Genomic DNA, 18,301 nt, shown 5'->3' with positions numbered 1-18,301 from the left:
TTATTTCAAACTGTAATGTTTTTTGGTGGTGGCCAGTATCTTGCTATTGAAAACTAGAAAACTTTCAGTTTTTATTCAAAACATACTTTTCATTACATTTTTCAATATATAATTCATTCAGCTCAGTATTTTTAGTAAGAAAAAAGATTGTCTGGGTCATAGTTGTTTGCCTCTTTAAAACCCAAAATAAACAACAAACTTAAAGGTTGTGATAACAAAAATTTATTTTAAAAAGTATCTAAATAACCATCACTTTTAAGGTATGGGAATAAGGCTAGTAGATAATACAGTATTTCTACTTAGCAATGTGAGAAAATTATCTTTTTAGAATGAAGAAATTACTTTTCACAAATATGATTTATTTTGGGTTCAGGTAGTTACCAGTTTAATACCAAAGTTACTAAAGAGAATAAACTTAATAAGGAAATTGTGGTGATGCTTTAATGTGGAAAAATTTTATACAGAAAATTACTTTTTAAATCACTAGTATGAAGCAGACTCCAAGCAACTATTAAGATTTTTAGTTTTTTAAACTTATATATTGAGCATATAAACTTCATATAAACATGTACATTACATGTAACAACTTTTAGCTTTGTCAGTTTATATTTAACATTATAGGTGTACACATTTCTTTGTCTTAGACTTGAAGTTGTCTTAAGAGATTAATTTATGGAAAGCTAAACCAATATATTATATTTGTAAATCCATAAACTCAATGCCATGAATAAAACTTCTTGTAGATACTCTGTATCTTCAGTCACCAGAACTGAAAGTTACAAAGGAATATACATCTGAAAGTTCATTTTGAATTTATAGGGATGAATCTGTTAAGTTGCAGTGTAAACCTGAATAACCAAATTTGTTTCTGTGTTGGGATTTACAGTTGGTCTTAACTATTTCATTTAAATAAATAGTATTGATTTTTTTTAAGTCAATCTGCTTCCCAAGAGGATTGTAGCTATTTGATTTTTATTAGCTTTTTCAAATTTATGTCACTTATAGTGCTTTTAAGTCATCAAAATTCCATTAAAAATTAATCAACAGTATTTGGGGAATATATTAACCTGCTTGCAAAAGGTACTAAGACTGACAAAACAAGCTAAGTAAGGTTAACTGTAAAGTGTCAGGAATTAAGTAACTTAATGTGAAAATCAAGATTTAAAAATTAGGAATAGTGTTAGTTTATTGAAAAAAAAACAAACCTGTATATGCTTTACCTGCCAGTAACTCAGCAATCACCTAACAGGCTATAGACCCCGTAAAACTAAGAAACTGGTTAATATGTGATAATATACCTTCAGAGGAATCTAAGGTGATTTAAAACTGGCAAATTTATAAGCAAGAAGAGAGACTTTTGAGTAGCGCACATTTTCAACTTGTAACAATAACAACTCATTGAAAGGTGAAGATAAAAAAAAGAAAACAATAAAAAAAGATCCATCACTACTGTTCACTGCTGCCAAGAATACTATTGTGATGCTAATAAACATTACTATCAGTTATGAACTCTCAAGTCACAGAAGAGTACAGTGAAAATGTCTGTCTTTGAGTAGAAAAAACCCAGGAGCAGTTAGAAATTTTCTTTTAGGTAGGTTTGTTAAGCCAAAAATATAAACCTGCTACCTCAATTTATGGTCACAGGCTTATTTGAAAGCTGAGTCAAAGCAGAAAGGTTTTATCGGACAAACTGTCACTGGGATGTGTCCTCAAGCTGCAAAGTCATCAAAAAGCACATTATATGGTACTAAAAGTTGGGTTTAATGTCTCTTGAGTAGTTTCATTAAAACCTCTAATTTGATTACTAACACCTGATCAAATGTAAGGCTGTAAAATATACAAAAATATAAAAACCTATCAAGGCATTACTTAAGGTTTGTTTTCTGAAAATCAAATTCCTGAAGCTGGATGTATATCAAAAAAGTGTGAAAACAGAATTACCAGGAAGGAAGCTGAATGGCTAGGTTAAGTAGCCATGAAAAACATCCCAAGGTCAAAGCTTAGGTTTTTATGTAACATGATGTAATGGAAACATCATTGGAATGGGAGCCGAATAACTTGGATTCCACTCCTGCCTTTTATAACTGGTTTTGTGACCTTGACCTAAAAATAACCTAAGTTTCTATTTCTGTAAGAAACTTAGAAACCTAGAGGGTTAAGACCAAATGGTTGGTAAGGTTTTCTTCCAATTACATCTTCTAAGAAACATTTGTATCAGATAGCTCTACCTGGAATGTTACAATCAGATGGAAAGGTAGTTTCTAGGAGTACAGGTATGCATAGAAGACAGAACAGTAAAAATAAACGATTGGTTTTGAAAATACTTGTTGCTGCCACCATTCTCTAAACACTAAATTCCCACAGGTCTTGCAGTAGGAAAACTATGGGTCAACAACTGGTCGTTGCAACTACATCAATAATTGTTAACAATATTGTCTGTTAGCAGCAATGTTTATATTTGAGGCCAATGATATACAAAATTCTATCTTCTTGATAGTGCTATTTAAGAAACTGTTACTGAATTATGGTTGTCTCTCCCTCACTCATCTCAGTTCGTATATTGAAGTCCTTGGCCCCAGTACCTCAAAATATGACCTTATTCGGGGATAGGGTCTTTGTCAAGTTAAAGTGAGGTCATCAGGATAAGCCCTAATCCAAAGACTCATTCCTCGTAAAAGGGGGGAAGTTGGAGATAGACTTGCATACAGGGAGATAAACAAGCCAAGAAGAATGGCCAAGAACAGATCCTTCCCTTACAGCTCTCAGAAGGAACCAACTATGCTAACATTTCAAACTTCCAGCATCTAGAACTGTGAGACAATAAATTTCTATTGTTTGAGTCACTCTGTGACAATTTGTTATGGTAGCCACAGGGAACCAATCTAAGAGTTAAGACTGATTTGCTATTATAAAAAGTAATTTATTCCTTATCATACCAGCAACCCCTATCTTCCAGATCTTCCTATTTCTATTTTAACACTTCAGCGGCTTTTCTCAGAAAATAAATGACTTGTTATCAGAAGTTTGGGCGTGACTTTGCAGTTACATAACTGAAAATGAAATGTGAACAGATTATAAATGACCAGTTTCATTTATAAATGAGTTATGAAATGTTACTTTATTGTTAAGCCCCTTAAAGCTCCTCCTCACCACCATGTAAAATTATTTAACACACAGATAGGGGCTAAAATAAAACGAGAATTTAAAAAAAGACTGCCAAGAAAACCAGATTTTTCCTTCTTGCCATAAAACTGGCTTCCTAGTGTCACTGAAAGAATCACACAGGTGGGAGCGTTCACTGATAGCCTTGGGGAAAACTGATGGGGAATTCAAGAGGGTCCTGTTCTTATTAATGAGAGTATCAATGGACTTAACTGTGTGTTATGTATGTTGCACTTTAGTTCTGGTAGTGCAGTATTTTAATGACTTCATACACGAAAAACTGAGCTTGTTTTGAGTTTAAAGAAGAAAAAGTTTACAGCACCTCTGTTTACAGAAGGAAAGTCTAGTTTCTTCAGTACATCTGTTTCTTATCAATTTATGAAATCAGAACACATGCAAGAAACAAGACGACAGTCACTAAAAGTGGTTAAAACTATGAACTACAATGCATTGAAAATACCACATTTAGGATACAATTATATACTGAAAAAGGTAGCAATGCCAAGAAAACTGGACAGCTATAAAAAAATCTTGTTAGACAATTCTCATAAGTTATGTTTGAAATCATCCATCTTTATATCTCCAAAAAAAGTCAAATTTATTATTTTACATCAACATTATGGAAGTTAAAGAGAACAATTAAGTTGTCTCATGGACTGGAAGGTGACTTATTAATTCCCTTTCATTTCCAAACCTCATCAGGCAGTCACTGCATTTATGAGGTAAATCAGCCGAATGCTTGAAATCTAGATGAATTTTAAGATCTTCAATCTGTCCTGTTGAATATTCACAGTACTGACATAAATAAATCCCTTCAGATAAATGTGAATTTAAATGTTTGCAATACTCTAGCATACTTGAAAAGCCCTTCCCACAGTCATCGCAAACATGAGGGAAAATTTTGGTATGTTCAATAGCAACGTGCCTGTTAACATTTGTATGAAGTCTACTCCGAAAACCACATACTTGACATACGAAGAAGTTTTTACATTTGTCAAATGTAATTTTGCTTAAGAGGCTGTACTGTCCATGTTCTCCATTGTTATACTTATCACTTAACTCTATTAACTTACACGCATGCTCATTCACCACATGGCTGTGCAAGTCTTCTGGATCATTCGTTTCATGTTCACAGAACTGACACAAGTATTGTTCATCACAGCTGTGCTCCTGGAAATGTAGGTAGAGCTCACTGCTTGAGGAGAACTGTACATCACACTGCTCACACCAGTAAAGGTGATCACTGAAATGGGTGTCTGCAATGTGCTGGCTGAGATTCTCAAAAATGACTGTCTTATAATCACAGTATTTACAAATGTAGGGATCCTCTTCATGCAGTTTGGCGTGTTCGATCAGAAGCATGTTGGTGGAGAAACTTTCCTTGCACACTCGACAGACATTTGAATCAGTACGCTTATGCTTCAAGATCATATGTTGTTTTAAATCAGAAAAATACTTGCTGTTGAACTCACACAGTTCACATTTATAGAGGCCACTGCTATTAGCTCTCAGTAAAGGCCATTTCTGCTGGGCAGTCACATTCAAAGCTTGGCTCTTGTCAAGAATTTTGCAAAGTTTAGCTGGTGGCTCTTCATCATTTTGGTCTTGGAGACTCTCAGAAGAATTATTTTCTGCCTCTATATCATAATCTTCAGAAATTGCATGTACTTCTGCAGCAATTGGAACATCTTCAGCAGTGTGAACTTCTATAGGGCTCTCCTCTTGAGTTTGCTGGTTGACTGACTCCGGGGAGTCACACTCTTCATCACAAATTTCAATATCAGTAGATTTTTCTGAAAAAAATAAAAGAAGTATATTATTATTATTACTACTACTATTAAATAAGACCTATTAAATAGATAATTGGCAAAAAATAAATTTATTTTATTCATTATTTTCTCATTGATCTACACAAAATGTGCAAATGCTATTAATTAGTTTCCTTTACCTGCAGAAAAGGTAGCGTGGTCTAGAATTCTAAGTACAGGACTGGGAACCAGGTAGTTCTGATTTCTGTTTCTGGCCTTGATTCCATCTGTAAATTTTGGCAAGTCACTGGATGTCTCTGTATCAGAATCATCATCTGTAAAAAGGGATTTGGAAATATACTAATTATTTATATCAAAGCATTAAACATTACTATAAAACAAAGCACCAAATGTTTTAAATAATTTAGAATTCCAACAGAACTAAGGACTTAGATTTTGTTATGAAAACCTTGTTATCTGTGTACCACAGACATATTGAAAATCTGTCCAAACAAGCAACTACTTTCCCTTCCATGTCCCATTTGGACTAGAATACACTTTTTAAAGTTACTTGGGAATTTTACTTTAAATTACTGAGTTTGAGTAAGTCTTTATTCCCTTAGCCAAGCCTCAATGTTACAAGTGCATGAAAAAACTGAAATGCCAGTCAGTAGAGAAAACTGGGCTTCAACATCATGTCTTTTTTTAAAGACTATTTTTTAGAAGTTTCAAACTTACAGGAAAAAAAAAAAAAAAGAGACGATAGTACAGAGAATTCCCATATATCCTTCATTCAGTTCCTCCACTATTAACATCCTACATCAACATGGTACATTTATTACAATTAATAACCAAAACTGGTACATTGTTATTAACTAAAGTCCATACTTCATCCAGATTTCCTTGGTTTTTACCTAGTGTCCTTTTCCCATTCCAGGATCCCATCCAGGACAAATAATATTTAGTTGTCATGTCTCTAGGCTACTGCTAGCTGTGGCAGTTTCTCAGACACCCCTTGTTTTCCAATACCACGACAATTTTGAGACTGGTCAAGTATTTTGTAGGATGTCCCACTAATGAAGTCTGTCTTGTTTTTTTCATGATTAGAGTGGGATATGGATTACTGGGAGGTAGACACAGTGGCAAACTGACATTTTCATCACATCGTATTGAGAGTACCTACTATTAACATGGTTTATGACTGCTGATGTTGACCTTGGTCACCTGGGCTGAGGGAGTATTTATCAGGTTTCTCCACTGGAAGTCACTCTTTTACTTTCTATGCTCTACCCTTTGGAATTAGGTCACTATGTACAGTCCAACCTTCAGGAGTGGAGAGTTATGATCCAACTCCTTGAGGGATGAATATCTACATAAATAATCTGGAATTCTTCTATATAGGAGGTTTGTTTCTTCTCTCTTATTTATTTAGTTATTCGATCATTTATGTATATCAGTATGGACTCATGGATATTTATTTTATTCTTTGGGCTATAATTCATTTTTTTCCCTGTCAAATTGTTTCAGCTTTGGCTGAACAACTGACTATTGGGAGCTCTTTTAATTGGCTCCATATGCTCCTTTAGCATACTTGTATTAAGTGAGTGAGTGTGTGTCTGTGTGTGTTTGTGTTTTCTGAGTACTTCCTTATTTTCTGGCACTACAAGATGTTCTGGGCTCATCTTGTATATTTCCTGCCCCAGAACTGGAATCAGCCATTTCTCCAAGAAGCCTTAATTCCTTTTATTGGAAAATGGTATTAGAAACTAAGATCTGGGCACTAGATGTGCTCATTGCTACTGAGGTGTCATTACTGTTAGGCTCTCTCAGCTAACAGAACAAAAAATATGTGCCTGTACACTACCACATATATATAAACATATCTATAAATGTTTCTGTACATAACTATTTGTTTCTATATTAAGCCAAACATGAGTTCATACTGATGTCTCTGACTCTGAACGTTTTTTAAATAATTTCTGTTTCTGTGCCTGTAATAGGAGCTCAAAGGAATTGGGAGTTTTGATGGTTACAGAAGGAGATGAGAACAAATGCACGTTGTTATTATTCATCCAAGGCCCTAGAAAAGAGGAGTCAATAGAAAATGTAAGATTGAAAATGATCAAATCCTTCATCCTCTGTTCTTTCCTTCCATTAGTCCTCCAGACTGAAAGGTATAGCTGAGTGGAAGAACTGTGTACAAAAACATTCTTAACCTTTCACAATAAGCGCTCCAAGCTCTGGGTCATTCCTGCTTTGACACTGATTCCTAGCCCACTAAAACTGATTTAGAAGGATGTGCTTTTGATCTATATGTCTGAAATAATGTTAATAATTAAAATTCACTTACTTACTTTCTTACACAAAACTCTTCTGTTTTCTTAAAACAAGTTTAAACACTTGCCCTCATTTTCACCCACATTTTCAAATAAGAAATAAAAAATTATATAAGCAACTTAAAGAAAAATATTTTGGAAAATATTAGATATACCTTTGTTGTCAAAATATTTTAAGTCTGGTTGTCTCATAGAACAAACACTATAACAATGATCAGAAAAAATTCCATTGAATCCATCTGCAATTCTGCTTATTCCAGAGGAATCTAAACATAAAACAAAATTAAAAAAATTTCAAGCATACTAAACATACATACATTTAATGACAGTCATCTGTTTATTCAACATATATAAATTTTCGTAGTATTTATAATAAAGCATTAATATTTCCCTCAATTCTGAAGGCTTTTATATTTCAGATCTGATACTGACTTCAAGCTTTGAAAGAACTATAAATTATACAATTTAAAATATAACACTTTGAAGCACAAAGATACATTTGCCTAAGTCAGAATCCCACAAAATATAAATATGTGATAAATGTGTTAACTCCAAAAAACACTGAATTAACTACTTAGAAGATCTACCATGTAGTGCAGAGAAAGTGAATACACAGGGGAAGGTCTGGGGACCAGTTAGGGCTTAATTTCAAGTCTTGCCTGGGAAGGGCCAGTAAGCAGTAAACCAAGATCAATTGCCTCATATGTGAAAAATGTGTAGGTTGACTGGTTAACAGGTATACCTGAGACTGTCCCAAGTATATGTATGTGAGCTGTAATAATTACAGATGGCCACAAAGACCTTTTATTTGCCAAGAAAGCAGAGCCAACCTCAAAGAAAGGATCTAAAGTTACACAATCAGAATGAAAGCTCACATTTCTGAAAATAATGTATAGGATAAAGTTTTCTCCCAATGATGTGAAATATCTTCCACCAAGGTTATTGTTGTGCCTTATACACAAGCTTGGGAATCACATAGGCAAATCTCAGTTATGCTGTATAAGTATGTAACCTCAGATATCTAATTTTAAGTATCTATAAACCATGGAGTTGTGAGGATTAAATGTCTGTAAAATAAATACATATATTTTATATATACACACACATATATATATAAATAAATATATATATACACACACACAAAGAAGTTAAAAGTTTTCTTTTACCTAAAAATTGACCCAGATATTTAACTCTTATCAGATCATTCATGAGAAAATGGATGGGAACACAACTGCATGGGAATTAATAAATGGCCTAACTTTTAAAATAATTTAATTATACACTAACCTGAATAACGAGAAGGGTGTAATGTCTTCCTTTTTCTTTTTTTAGGATATTCATTCATATCTCTTTAATCTAAAAATGGAAAAATTTAACACATGTATCACAAACAACAAATGTTAATATTGTTATAAAAATTTCTAACCAAAGAATTTACTGGTAATAGGAAATGGGTACCATGCGAAAATCCATAAGAGGCATGTTAAACAATCCTTTTGCTTGTATTTTGTATTTATTTTTCTGATCAAGTTTAAAGGGAGGACACCGAGTTCTGTTTTCTTTCTTACTGAGGTCAAGAACTCTTTTTCAAATGTTCATGTAATTGTGAGAATTGGATAATTACAGTAAATCTTATGCTTAAATTATTTTTTATAAAAGACTAATTGTGCCTACAGCACCATATTAAGAGTTTTACAGGTACATTTCTTATAATTGGGAATATTCTGATACAGTTTTGACACTACAGGTAGACACATTCCCTTAAAAAAAATACTGTCACAAATCTGTATTGACTCCCTGGCTTCCAGAATAAAATGCTCATCTTATAGAAGTTCAAAATATAATTTTCAAGAAAAAATCCTTTTCTTACTTAAGAGATCACATTCAACATTCTACTGAGAACAAAACAGGTATGGCAGCCATTGAATGATTACATTCCCATGGACTGTTATAAAGTGACTCATTAGCTTTACTATATCCCACTTACTTGGTATAATTCTTAATACCGAAGTGAGGAAAAATGAATTACAAGGAAGTTTTCACAGATGGAAAAAAATGCCTGTAGAAAAAGCATGACAGAAGTCATATAAGCAAAAATGTAGTTCATTTTTGAGACTCAAGAATACAGTGGTACCAGATCTTTAATCAACTGGAAAGTTATACAGAATTAACTCAAGTATAATATTACTTTGAACATACAGTATTAAAGTACTAAAATATGTATCTATTGATAAACATGTGACTACATGTAAATATGTGTCATATTTCTTTGAAATGAATTTACCTTCTAACGCTATAGCTATATCTTAATATCAGAATAGGAATTTAAGTCTGCATTAATTTATTCAGCCATGATGAAAGCCAATATAATGAAAGCCAATAGCAAATCACAGACCTTAAACTGTTTAAATCCTTACAGATTATTCAGAAATAAAAATAATAATGATCACTTACTGAGCACCAATTACATACCTTGCTGTGTACATACTTCATTTAATCTCATCATTTGCAAAAATCCACAACAGTCAAAATCCCTACCATTTACCCTTTGTTACTGATAAGGAAACTGAGGCATAAATAGAGGAATACTTAATAAGTGTTAGGGTTGGGATTTGAACAAAAATTGAAATGACTTTCAAGTTTATGCTTTCAATCCCTTTATTTCAGTTTTGGAAACAAATAGGGAGGTAAAGTGATCACCCCAATTCAAGTAATAGATTAGTGTTAGAATCAGAACTGCCTCCTCCATTTCAGATTTGTGTTCTTTCCACGTAGCAGTGGGAAAGTAAGAAAAAGAAATGTGAGGTTTTCTCTACCAGCTTGATAAGCTGCTTTTCTTATCACCAAGGTGATGATATATATGTACAGAGCAGGTAGAACCTGGCATCATTACTAAGACCATCTCATTTTTACTGGTAAGGAACTTGAGGTGGACATATTATATTTGCTGCTTCACTAAGTTCTGCATATATCAGCACTACACGTGATGTGATCATTTACTTAGTAGTGCTGTTTAGTTTCTTGCATTTCCCTTATTTTATTTGATCTTCACACAGTCCTGTGGGGGCACATAGAAGGGCTACCATCGAACCGGCCCCAATTTTACTGATGAGGAAACAGACTCAGTGAAAAGTCAAGTCAATTAAGCAGCAGAACCAGCAGCGAAAAAGCATGTCTTCTGACTCCTGGGTTTGGAACATCTAACTGTGTGAGCAAATCTTCATTGCTAATCACTGCTACCAGCAAGTTACATCTTGCTTCCAGTTCTTATTCAGCCACCAATTGGGAGAGGAAGGGAACTCCCTGAAGAAACTGATGACCATGATAGTTACAGAAATGGTATCAATATAAATAAAACCTCACCTAACAACACAATGCTCCTTGAGTCTACCCCCATCAAGTGCATTAAAAAAATCAAAAGAAAAGCTGTTTTCATGTTTATGCAATAAACTAAAATCTCAAGATTTATTACTAATACCTCCTTTGTATACTTCCAGAATTAACAGTTAAAAGCTTTATACTTCATATTTTAAATGTATCAGAGAGAACACCGAAAACTGTCAGCTAAGCATGTCAAACACTTCAAATTCTTTCAAAAGAGCAAGAAAAGGAAACCAAACATGGCATTAAAATTAATGTTGCAAGCTGGCTTGGATTCAGACCGTCAGGTGAAAGGAATAGGATCACCCTGATGGCAGGAAATGTTTGACTCCTACTTAGGGCTGAATATCGAAACACTTATCAGACCTCCTTTAAGCAAGATGGTAAAATGCCCACTCAAGACTAAAAATGCTTCCATCCATCATTTCAGCAAATATTTTTGTGTGCCTTTTGTTCGTATAACTACCCTGATGAGGAAGTTTGGATTTTTACTTAGGGATGTCATAAAAACATCTGCTCGCTACTCCTTTTGTTGGGCAGATTCTGAATATACAACTTTTCATTCAACCCCCCTTCCTCACTTAAAAAACACACCACAGGTGGTAGAGTGTATGCTTGGCATGCACCAGGTCCTGGGCTCAATCCCCAGTACCTCCATTAAAACAAACAAAAACATAACAAAACTCTACAGATGTAATATATAACATTGCCGTAAAATTAGAAAAAAAATGTAAATCAATTAAATCACTTAGAATCCATTCATCCAGGAAAACCACTGTCAACATTCTGGTGTACAGATGGACGTCTAGATATATTCTCAAGCTAAAGTACTCATACATATTTGACATTTACAAAAGGAGATCATACCATCTAAAACATTTTTTAAAAAGGCAACTTAAGACAAAACACGTCAGTATCTTTCTACCTGTCACTTTTCAACAATAAGAACGTCTACGTGCAAGACAAACTACAGATAACAGGCAGTCAGCACATGTTAAATACTTCAACCTTTTAAAGGCCTCTCACGCAACGTAAATACTTTCCTCCTAATTGGTATAAACATAAGACAAGCATTTACAATAAAAAGCTATTTTATACTAGAGTTTTAAAAGCACATTCTTTTCCACCCGTAGTTTGAAACAAGTATATATTTTTCAGATTTTAAAATAAATAAAACAAAGATGCTGTAGGAAAACTTGAACTAGAACCCCACTATATGTCCAACTTAGAATCAATCTTGGCTTAAGTACAACTCTTTATCTCTTTGCAAAGAGATGAACTGCTTCAAACTACTCGTGTCCCTAGGTGGTACCGAAAAATAAAACCAAAAGGGGTTTTACGTATATATGCACCCTAACAAGTGACTTAGGCTACTGGCTGGGGACTTAAGAGCCGGGACCGACGCCTGATGGCTGCAGCTCGCGGCGCGGGCACGGGATGCGCTGCCGGAAGGTAAAGATGCCGCCCCGCAGGGCCAGAGGGCCAGAGGGCCAGCGTGGCACAGACGGGCGTCCGGGGCCCAGATGCCCGAAGGAGCTGCGCAGGAGCCACCCGGACCCAGTCGTCCCCACCCTCGCACCACGTACCGGCCCCACCCGGGCCCGGCGACTAGCGGGACTCTCAAGGCCGTACTCTAAAGGCACCGCATGGAAAAGAGCAGCAGGGGGCCGAGGCGAGCGGGGGCGGAGGCGTCCTCCGCAGAGGTTGGAACTGCCTTCGGGATGGGGGAGGGGAGCGCCATCCCGCCAGAAAAACGCAGGCAGGGCTCCAGTTTAAGAGACGCCATCCGGTCTTCCCTGCCCTCTCCCGTAGGAAGCTGCGCCCGCACGCCCGTGGCCCCTGCAGCAGTCCAGCGCCCCGCCGGCCTGCTCCGCCCTCGCACTCACCAGTCCCCGGGGCCCGCCCGCCCAGCCCAGGCGCAGCTCGGAGGCGGCGGCGGCCCAGGAGCCCGAGCGCGGGCGGAGGGGCGGCGCACCCCTGCCCGCGGGCGCTCGGCGGCGGGCGGCGCCGCTCTGGCCCTCGCGCTCCAGGGCGCTCCGCGAGGCCGGCCCCACTCCCTCCCCGCGCGCCCTACGCCCAGCCCGCCAGGCCCCAGGCCCAGGCCGTGCGGCCGCACTCACCGCCTCGCTCCGCGCCTGCGCCGCACACCTCAAGGGCCCGCCGAGAGGGCGGGGAGGTGACGAGGTGAGAGTGGGGGCAGGGGATCGGACCGCGTGGCCTCGCCGCACACCCGGCCTGGGAGGGACCACCCGGCTCCAGCCCCGGGGGTGGCCCGACGGCCCGCGCCCCCTGCAGGCCGCTCCGCGCCGCGGCAGGTCCCTTCCGGGCGGGGGACCGCCCCTCCCGAAACGAGCGAGTGATTCCACCCTCTAGAGTTGCTCCCTGCGAGGCTGCCGCGGGAACTTCCCCCCACCCCCGCCCCCGGCCCTTCCTCCCTCCCGCCCGGAAGAAGTGGGAGAAGCGACGCGCGCCATCCGGCCTTTCCCCATCCAGCTCCTCCAGGGGACGCGCGAGAAGGGTCTTGCTCGGGTTAGGCAAAGCTTGGGGCATTTCGAAGAGGGGCGGGCAGCCTGTTGGGAAGAAAAGGGCAACTGTCCACAGAGCAGGAGGGTTAAACTCTTAAAAGGTCGCTAGTCATTATTAGGCTTTAGCCGGATTCACTGACTCAAGTCTTAGTGGAATGAATTGGATTGGATTAGATGATTTTACTCCTGTTCCGACCTTGAGTTTCTAGGAACAAATGTAGAGAAGATTGAATTAAGTAAGCGTAAATAAACTTGTGAGCACGATGTTGTCACATGTTTAATCTTTTTGACAATGAGTTAAGGTTGTTAGTCCTGATTTACAGATTAGTAAAGTGAGATTGTGAGGTTCTAGAGGCTGGGTTTTATTCGTTTTTGTAGCCTCAGCACCCGGGTTCAAATAATTGTTAAGTGGATGCTGAGGCCCATGTGGATTATTGTGTGCCCACGGTCGGTCAAATAGGGCAGCAATGTGTGTCTTCATCCACTCGTCCCCTCTGCTTTTCCTGATTACCACATACTAACCAACCAACAACCGGATAGTAATCGCCATAGACCCCTTCAACTACTATCTCCCAGGAGATAAAGCCATAGTTGAAAGAGACACTAGTTTGTGAGGCTCGATTTTTACCTCATTAACTTTTATCTGTGTTCTCAGCCCCCAAAAACGAATGTTTACGATTGCTGGCATGGCCTCAATAAAGTACGAAAGAATTTAGAGGCATCTTTTTTAATCCTAGGACAGTTAGTACCTGGCACGGAATAGAGAATTGACACGTTTGTGGTTTTTTCGTTCCCTCCTCTCGGTTGGTTGGGCTGTTTCTTAATCTGTTTTGGTGGAAGCCACAAGGGGGTGCTATGGAACCATTTTTAAGGCTTCTCTTTGCCAGCAGCGGTGAAAACCTTGCAGCGGTCCTGGGAAGAAAGCCGTTTTGCCCGCCCGTACCAGTGCCTTCGTTCTGCTGGCGTGGTGCTCTGGCAGCAAGGGACTGTTGATTTGCGCTGGCAGCTGGACATCAGCTCTTGGTTGGCTAAGATGACTCCTCTGCGAACCAACTCCTAACAAAGGTACACCTCAACTACATTTGGACTTTATTTCTTTCACCTCCCTTCTGCCTGGAACAATAGTGATAATTAACTTATCCTTGGTTTGGAATATGTTATTTCCTTATTGGCTCATTAAGAGACATTATCCTGTATTCTACTGGCTTGTAAGGTATTATTATAAATTATAATTCCCGCTGTGAACCTGTGTTAAATGAATTACTGGCAAAGACCAGTCTCTGAGCATAATTTGCCAGTTTCTGAGCATAATTTGCCAAAAAACGAAAGTTTTTTTTGTGTGTGTGTGAACTTGGCCATTTGTATTTCTTTTGTCAATTTTCAGTTTCTGTCCTTTGCCCGTTTTTCTGCAGGCTCTTTATAATTTTTTTAAAAGTAAGCTTTTAAGCGTTTTATTTGGGATAATATTTTACATACGTTTCTTGTTTTTTGTTTGCTTTTTAGTTTTGTTAATGACACAAACATTTAAAATTGTTGTGAAATCAAGTCGACTAATCTTTTCCTTTACAGGTTCTTTTGTTGGCCTTATGCTGAAATAATCTGGTTGCATTTTTTTACTGTAACTTTTTAGTTGATCTGTAATTTATTTTGGAGTATAGGATGAGAAGTATTTTTCTCTCTCTGTCATAATACTTCTTTCTTATTGCTCTTTATCTCATATAACAGCCTGACATTAAATTTGTGAAAATAAAATAGCTTCATCTGATGCTAAAGTAACTTACTAAGGCATTCATTTTCAAACTTTAACTGCATCAGAATCACCAGGAGGTGATTGTTAAAATATAGAGGTCTGTGTTCTATCCCCAGAATTTCTAATTGGATAAGTCTGAGCTGGAGCCTGAGTGGCTGCACTTCAAACAAGTTCTCAGGTGATGCTGCTGCTGCTGCCCCAGGATCACACTCTGAGAACCACTAGCCTAACGCTTTCCCCACCCAACCCCACATTAGCCAAACAGTACAGTACTTCTCACTGTCCCATGAATAAATAGGCTGTAGCTCTTTCTCACCTGTGTGTTTCCACATGGTCTTCCACCTGCAGTTTCTTTCCTTTGTTTCTGTCTGAAAGATGAAACTCACAATTTATCTCTTCTATGAAATCTTTGATTTTCCCTAGCAGGGATCTCTGAATACTCTTCAGAGATTTTACAGTATTTGGTACATTAGCTCACTTATCAAAATACATTTACTGTGGAGCTAATGAAGCTTAAGCTTCAAATCCCCTCAATTGCATGAACCTCTTCTAAGCTGAGGTACTTAATTTTGCATTCATAATTTTATGTTACTTTTCTTAAATTGGTTCCCCCAGTTTTCATAAGCTTATGCCCTCACAAAATTTGGATTCACTCCTGTGTATCATATTGTCTCTCTACTCAGACTTTGAATTCTGGTTCAATTATATTCCACTCTGTCCATCTCCCTGCTTCGCACAGTGTCTTGTATAGATCCTCAATAAAATATTTATTGCATGTCTATCTTATGTCCAGCACTGTACTAGGTACTGGGGATATGGCATGGATCAAGATGGACATGGTCCTTGCCCTGCTGGTCCTTACAGTAGAAAAGATGGGCAATTAAACAGCACTGGAATGTGATGGCTAAATGCGAAGTAAATAAGAGTGTATGGGAACTCATGACAGGTGCCTAGCTTGGTCTAGGGAGAATGGGGCAGGTAAAGAGTCTAGGAATTCAGCTTGTTGAATTAATTGATAAACTCTATCCTGGCCACCTAGCCTGATGACACTTGTGTAGACCTAACTGTGTGACATAGTCCTGATTCAGACATGAGGCAGCTGCATGCTGTAGTCTTACATCAGGGACCTCATATCCCCAGCTGAGACATCTGGATTCCATAATTCTGAGCCACCTACACAGCAGAGGTCTTCCAAACAGCCAGCCTAGTGCTTTTGAAACCAGCAAGCTCAGATCTGGCCAGCCAGTCAACCCACTCAGATACTTTGCTTCCTTATAATGGAACAGAGATGTCTTTTGGCTTCAAAAGACTTACCCTATTTCTCCTTCTCTGAACGTAACCTCTGCGGGGTCAACCTTGACTTGGTATTAGGTCGAGTTCCCTGTTCAGCTATAGAACTTTTTCACTGAGTGTTCAATTTCCAATTGCTATCAGTCTGTATTTTTTCTGTAACGGAATGAATCAATGAATGTAATATCAGACTAGACCTTTTTGTTAGAATATTAATGATACCTTCTACAGTGTTTGTGTGGCCCTTTTCATTTTCTAGAGTACTGACTTTATTTCTAGCACCTGGGAATGAAGGTCAAGTGTTGTATCCATTTGATAGATTTGAACTCAGAAACTCATACCTGTGAAGATCCAAAGGCTAAAAACCCTGTTGAGGGAGATTGAGATTTATTGATGATGAAAAGAAGCATTTCTCCAGTGAATGGATATATCTGATATCCCTTGGAAGAAAACTCATTGATAGTTTAGGTCTTTGGTTGGCATTAATGCTATTCAACGATATCCAGCTTCTGGTGCTTGCTACTCTCAGGCATACAGGCGATTTTACTCCCTGTTCCATTGGTAGCTAGGAAGAGCCATATGACTTGCTTTGGCCATCAAAATGTCAGTGGAAGAACTATGTTTTACTTCTAGGCGGAGGCAATTTATTTCCAGTGCTTGCTTCTCTCACTTTCCCTTCCTCTGTCTGGAGAGCTGTCAGGGCACAAAGCAGACAAAACATGAGCAAGAAACACTTGTTGTGTTAAGTTGATAAGCTTTTGGGACTATTTGTTATTAAAGAATCACTTTTCATCACTGACTGATGCAAGGGCTAAATTTATACATTCATTCATCCAAGATGTGAGTCTAAAATAAAGGACAGAATCTGTTAAAATCTATATTTTGTTAGTGTGCCTTTGGCGTTTAAATTCAATTATTCATTCATTTAACAAGCATTTATGAAAGCCTACTATTTACAAGCTAACTGTGGTAGCCACTATGGAGGGACAATACAAGAATATATTTTCAATTACTTCTATAGTGGTCTTAACAGGCCACACTGAAAATCCATGTAAATCTGTTAGAACTGTAATTTTCTTAAAGTATTTTCATGTAGCAGTTCTCATGTCTTACACCAAGTGGTGCCACATACTAAATGGTAACCATGGGAGCTGTTTCTGATGATCAAGAAATTCCAGAGTTTACCTATTCCAAACTTTGACTAGCCTAAACTGCTTTTCCTGCTAGCAATGGGAGTCAAAAACCGGAAAGCATAATTATTTAAAGTGATCGTAATTACAATAAAACACCACCTCCTGGAGGGAGTGGACTGGGACTCTCTGGTGTCTTCTGCAGTAGACTGTGTGCTTTGTGAAGGCAAGAATGAGTCTATGTTGTTGATTGCTAACCTCTAAAGCTACCCTAGCACAATGCTGATAGAGTGATCACCTAGTATTTATTGTATGAATGAAGCATAAAAGGAAAGGATACATGAAATCATCACTGCAGTGTAAACATTTGTATAAGGTTTAGTCCATTTTGTGTGTTCAAAGTATGTTTAAGAGCCAAGATTTACTTCGTAGGCATTCCTCTCATTTTCAATTTTCCTCCAAAGTATGTTTGAAATGTAAAATCTGTTTTGAAGTAGGAAAATTGGTGGGTGAGGGTGACACCAAAACAAGATTAACTTAGTTACCCTTAAAGCTACAAGAGTTTTAGGTACTTTGGAGCCATTAAGAAAAGAAAAAAAGATTTAAGGAGGAACATCAAAATGAATGTAGGTCACGATTGTTCTGCCTTTCACAGATGTAAAATCCCTTTAAGAATTTTTAAGTGGATTATGTATCATTGCTTTGCTCATAAAAATGATGAGGCTTGGTAGTTTATTTGGACAATAATCTCACTAAATTTATTATTTCCATGTTTAATCCGCATGCCTTTTGGATATTTTTCATGACTTTTTATCAACTTTCCAAACATATATAAGAACAGAGAATAATAAACGTACCCTCATATGCTCATCATCCCATTTTCAGTAGTTACCAAACCATACTTGCTTTATCTTTTCTTTTTTTCCTTTTGCTCTTCTGCCTTCCCTCCTTATTTCCTTTCTTCTTTTTCTCTCTCTTT

The 18,301-nt window shown here is 37.8% G+C and overlaps 2 protein-coding genes across 4 annotated transcripts in view; one reads left to right on the top strand and one right to left on the bottom strand.

Moving 5' to 3' along the window:
* Positions 1–953: 953 nt before the first annotated feature.
* ZNF639 (zinc finger protein 639) lies at positions 954–12,933 on the bottom strand. 3 transcript variants are annotated; one of them, XM_031451479.2, is made up of 6 exons: positions 12,748–12,933; positions 9,234–9,305; positions 8,534–8,602; positions 7,402–7,512; positions 5,111–5,245; positions 954–4,955 (listed from the first exon to the last, which is right to left on the bottom strand). In XM_031451479.2, exons 3-6 carry the CDS (start codon positions 8,589–8,591, stop codon positions 3,802–3,804), a joined length of 1,458 nt encoding a protein of 485 aa, XP_031307339.1. In that variant the 5' UTR covers positions 8,592–8,602; positions 9,234–9,305; positions 12,748–12,933; the 3' UTR covers positions 954–3,801. The 3 variants fall into 3 exon arrangements, with proteins under 3 accessions (XP_031307339.1, XP_031307370.1, XP_064349001.1); XM_031451510.2 differs by lacking the exon at positions 9,234–9,305; XM_064492931.1 differs by lacking the exon at positions 12,748–12,933 and having other exon boundaries at positions 9,234–12,452.
* The window catches only part of KCNMB3 (potassium calcium-activated channel subfamily M regulatory beta subunit 3), a 57,856-nt gene continuing 52,135 nt past the window's right edge, over positions 12,581–18,301 (top strand). The window contains 2 exon segments of the mRNA XM_064492951.1: positions 12,581–12,811; positions 14,043–14,217. The gene's annotated coding sequence lies outside the window, so the exon portion shown is untranslated.

The sequence above is a fragment of the Camelus dromedarius genome, chromosome 2 (assembly GCF_036321535.1).
Source record: "Camelus dromedarius isolate mCamDro1 chromosome 2, mCamDro1.pat, whole genome shotgun sequence".
In the NCBI taxonomy this organism is placed as follows: Eukaryota; Metazoa; Chordata; class Mammalia; order Artiodactyla; family Camelidae; genus Camelus; species Camelus dromedarius.
This window is presented reverse-complemented; position numbering and strand designations above follow the sequence as displayed.

Excerpts from the sequence above, each read along its gene's own strand:
- ZNF639 (XM_031451479.2), bottom strand. The coding sequence starts at position 8,591 with ATGAATGAATATCCTAAAAAAAGAAAAAGGAAGACATTACACCCTTCT. Across the intron at positions 7,513-8,533 it reads ACACCCTTCTCGTTATTCAG|ATTCCTCTGGAATAAGCAGA; the intron begins GTTAGTGTATAA and ends TTTTATGTTTAG. Across the intron at positions 4,956-5,110 it reads CCACGCTACCTTTTCTGCAG|AAAAATCTACTGATATTGAA; the intron begins GTAAAGGAAACT and ends TATTTTTTTCAG.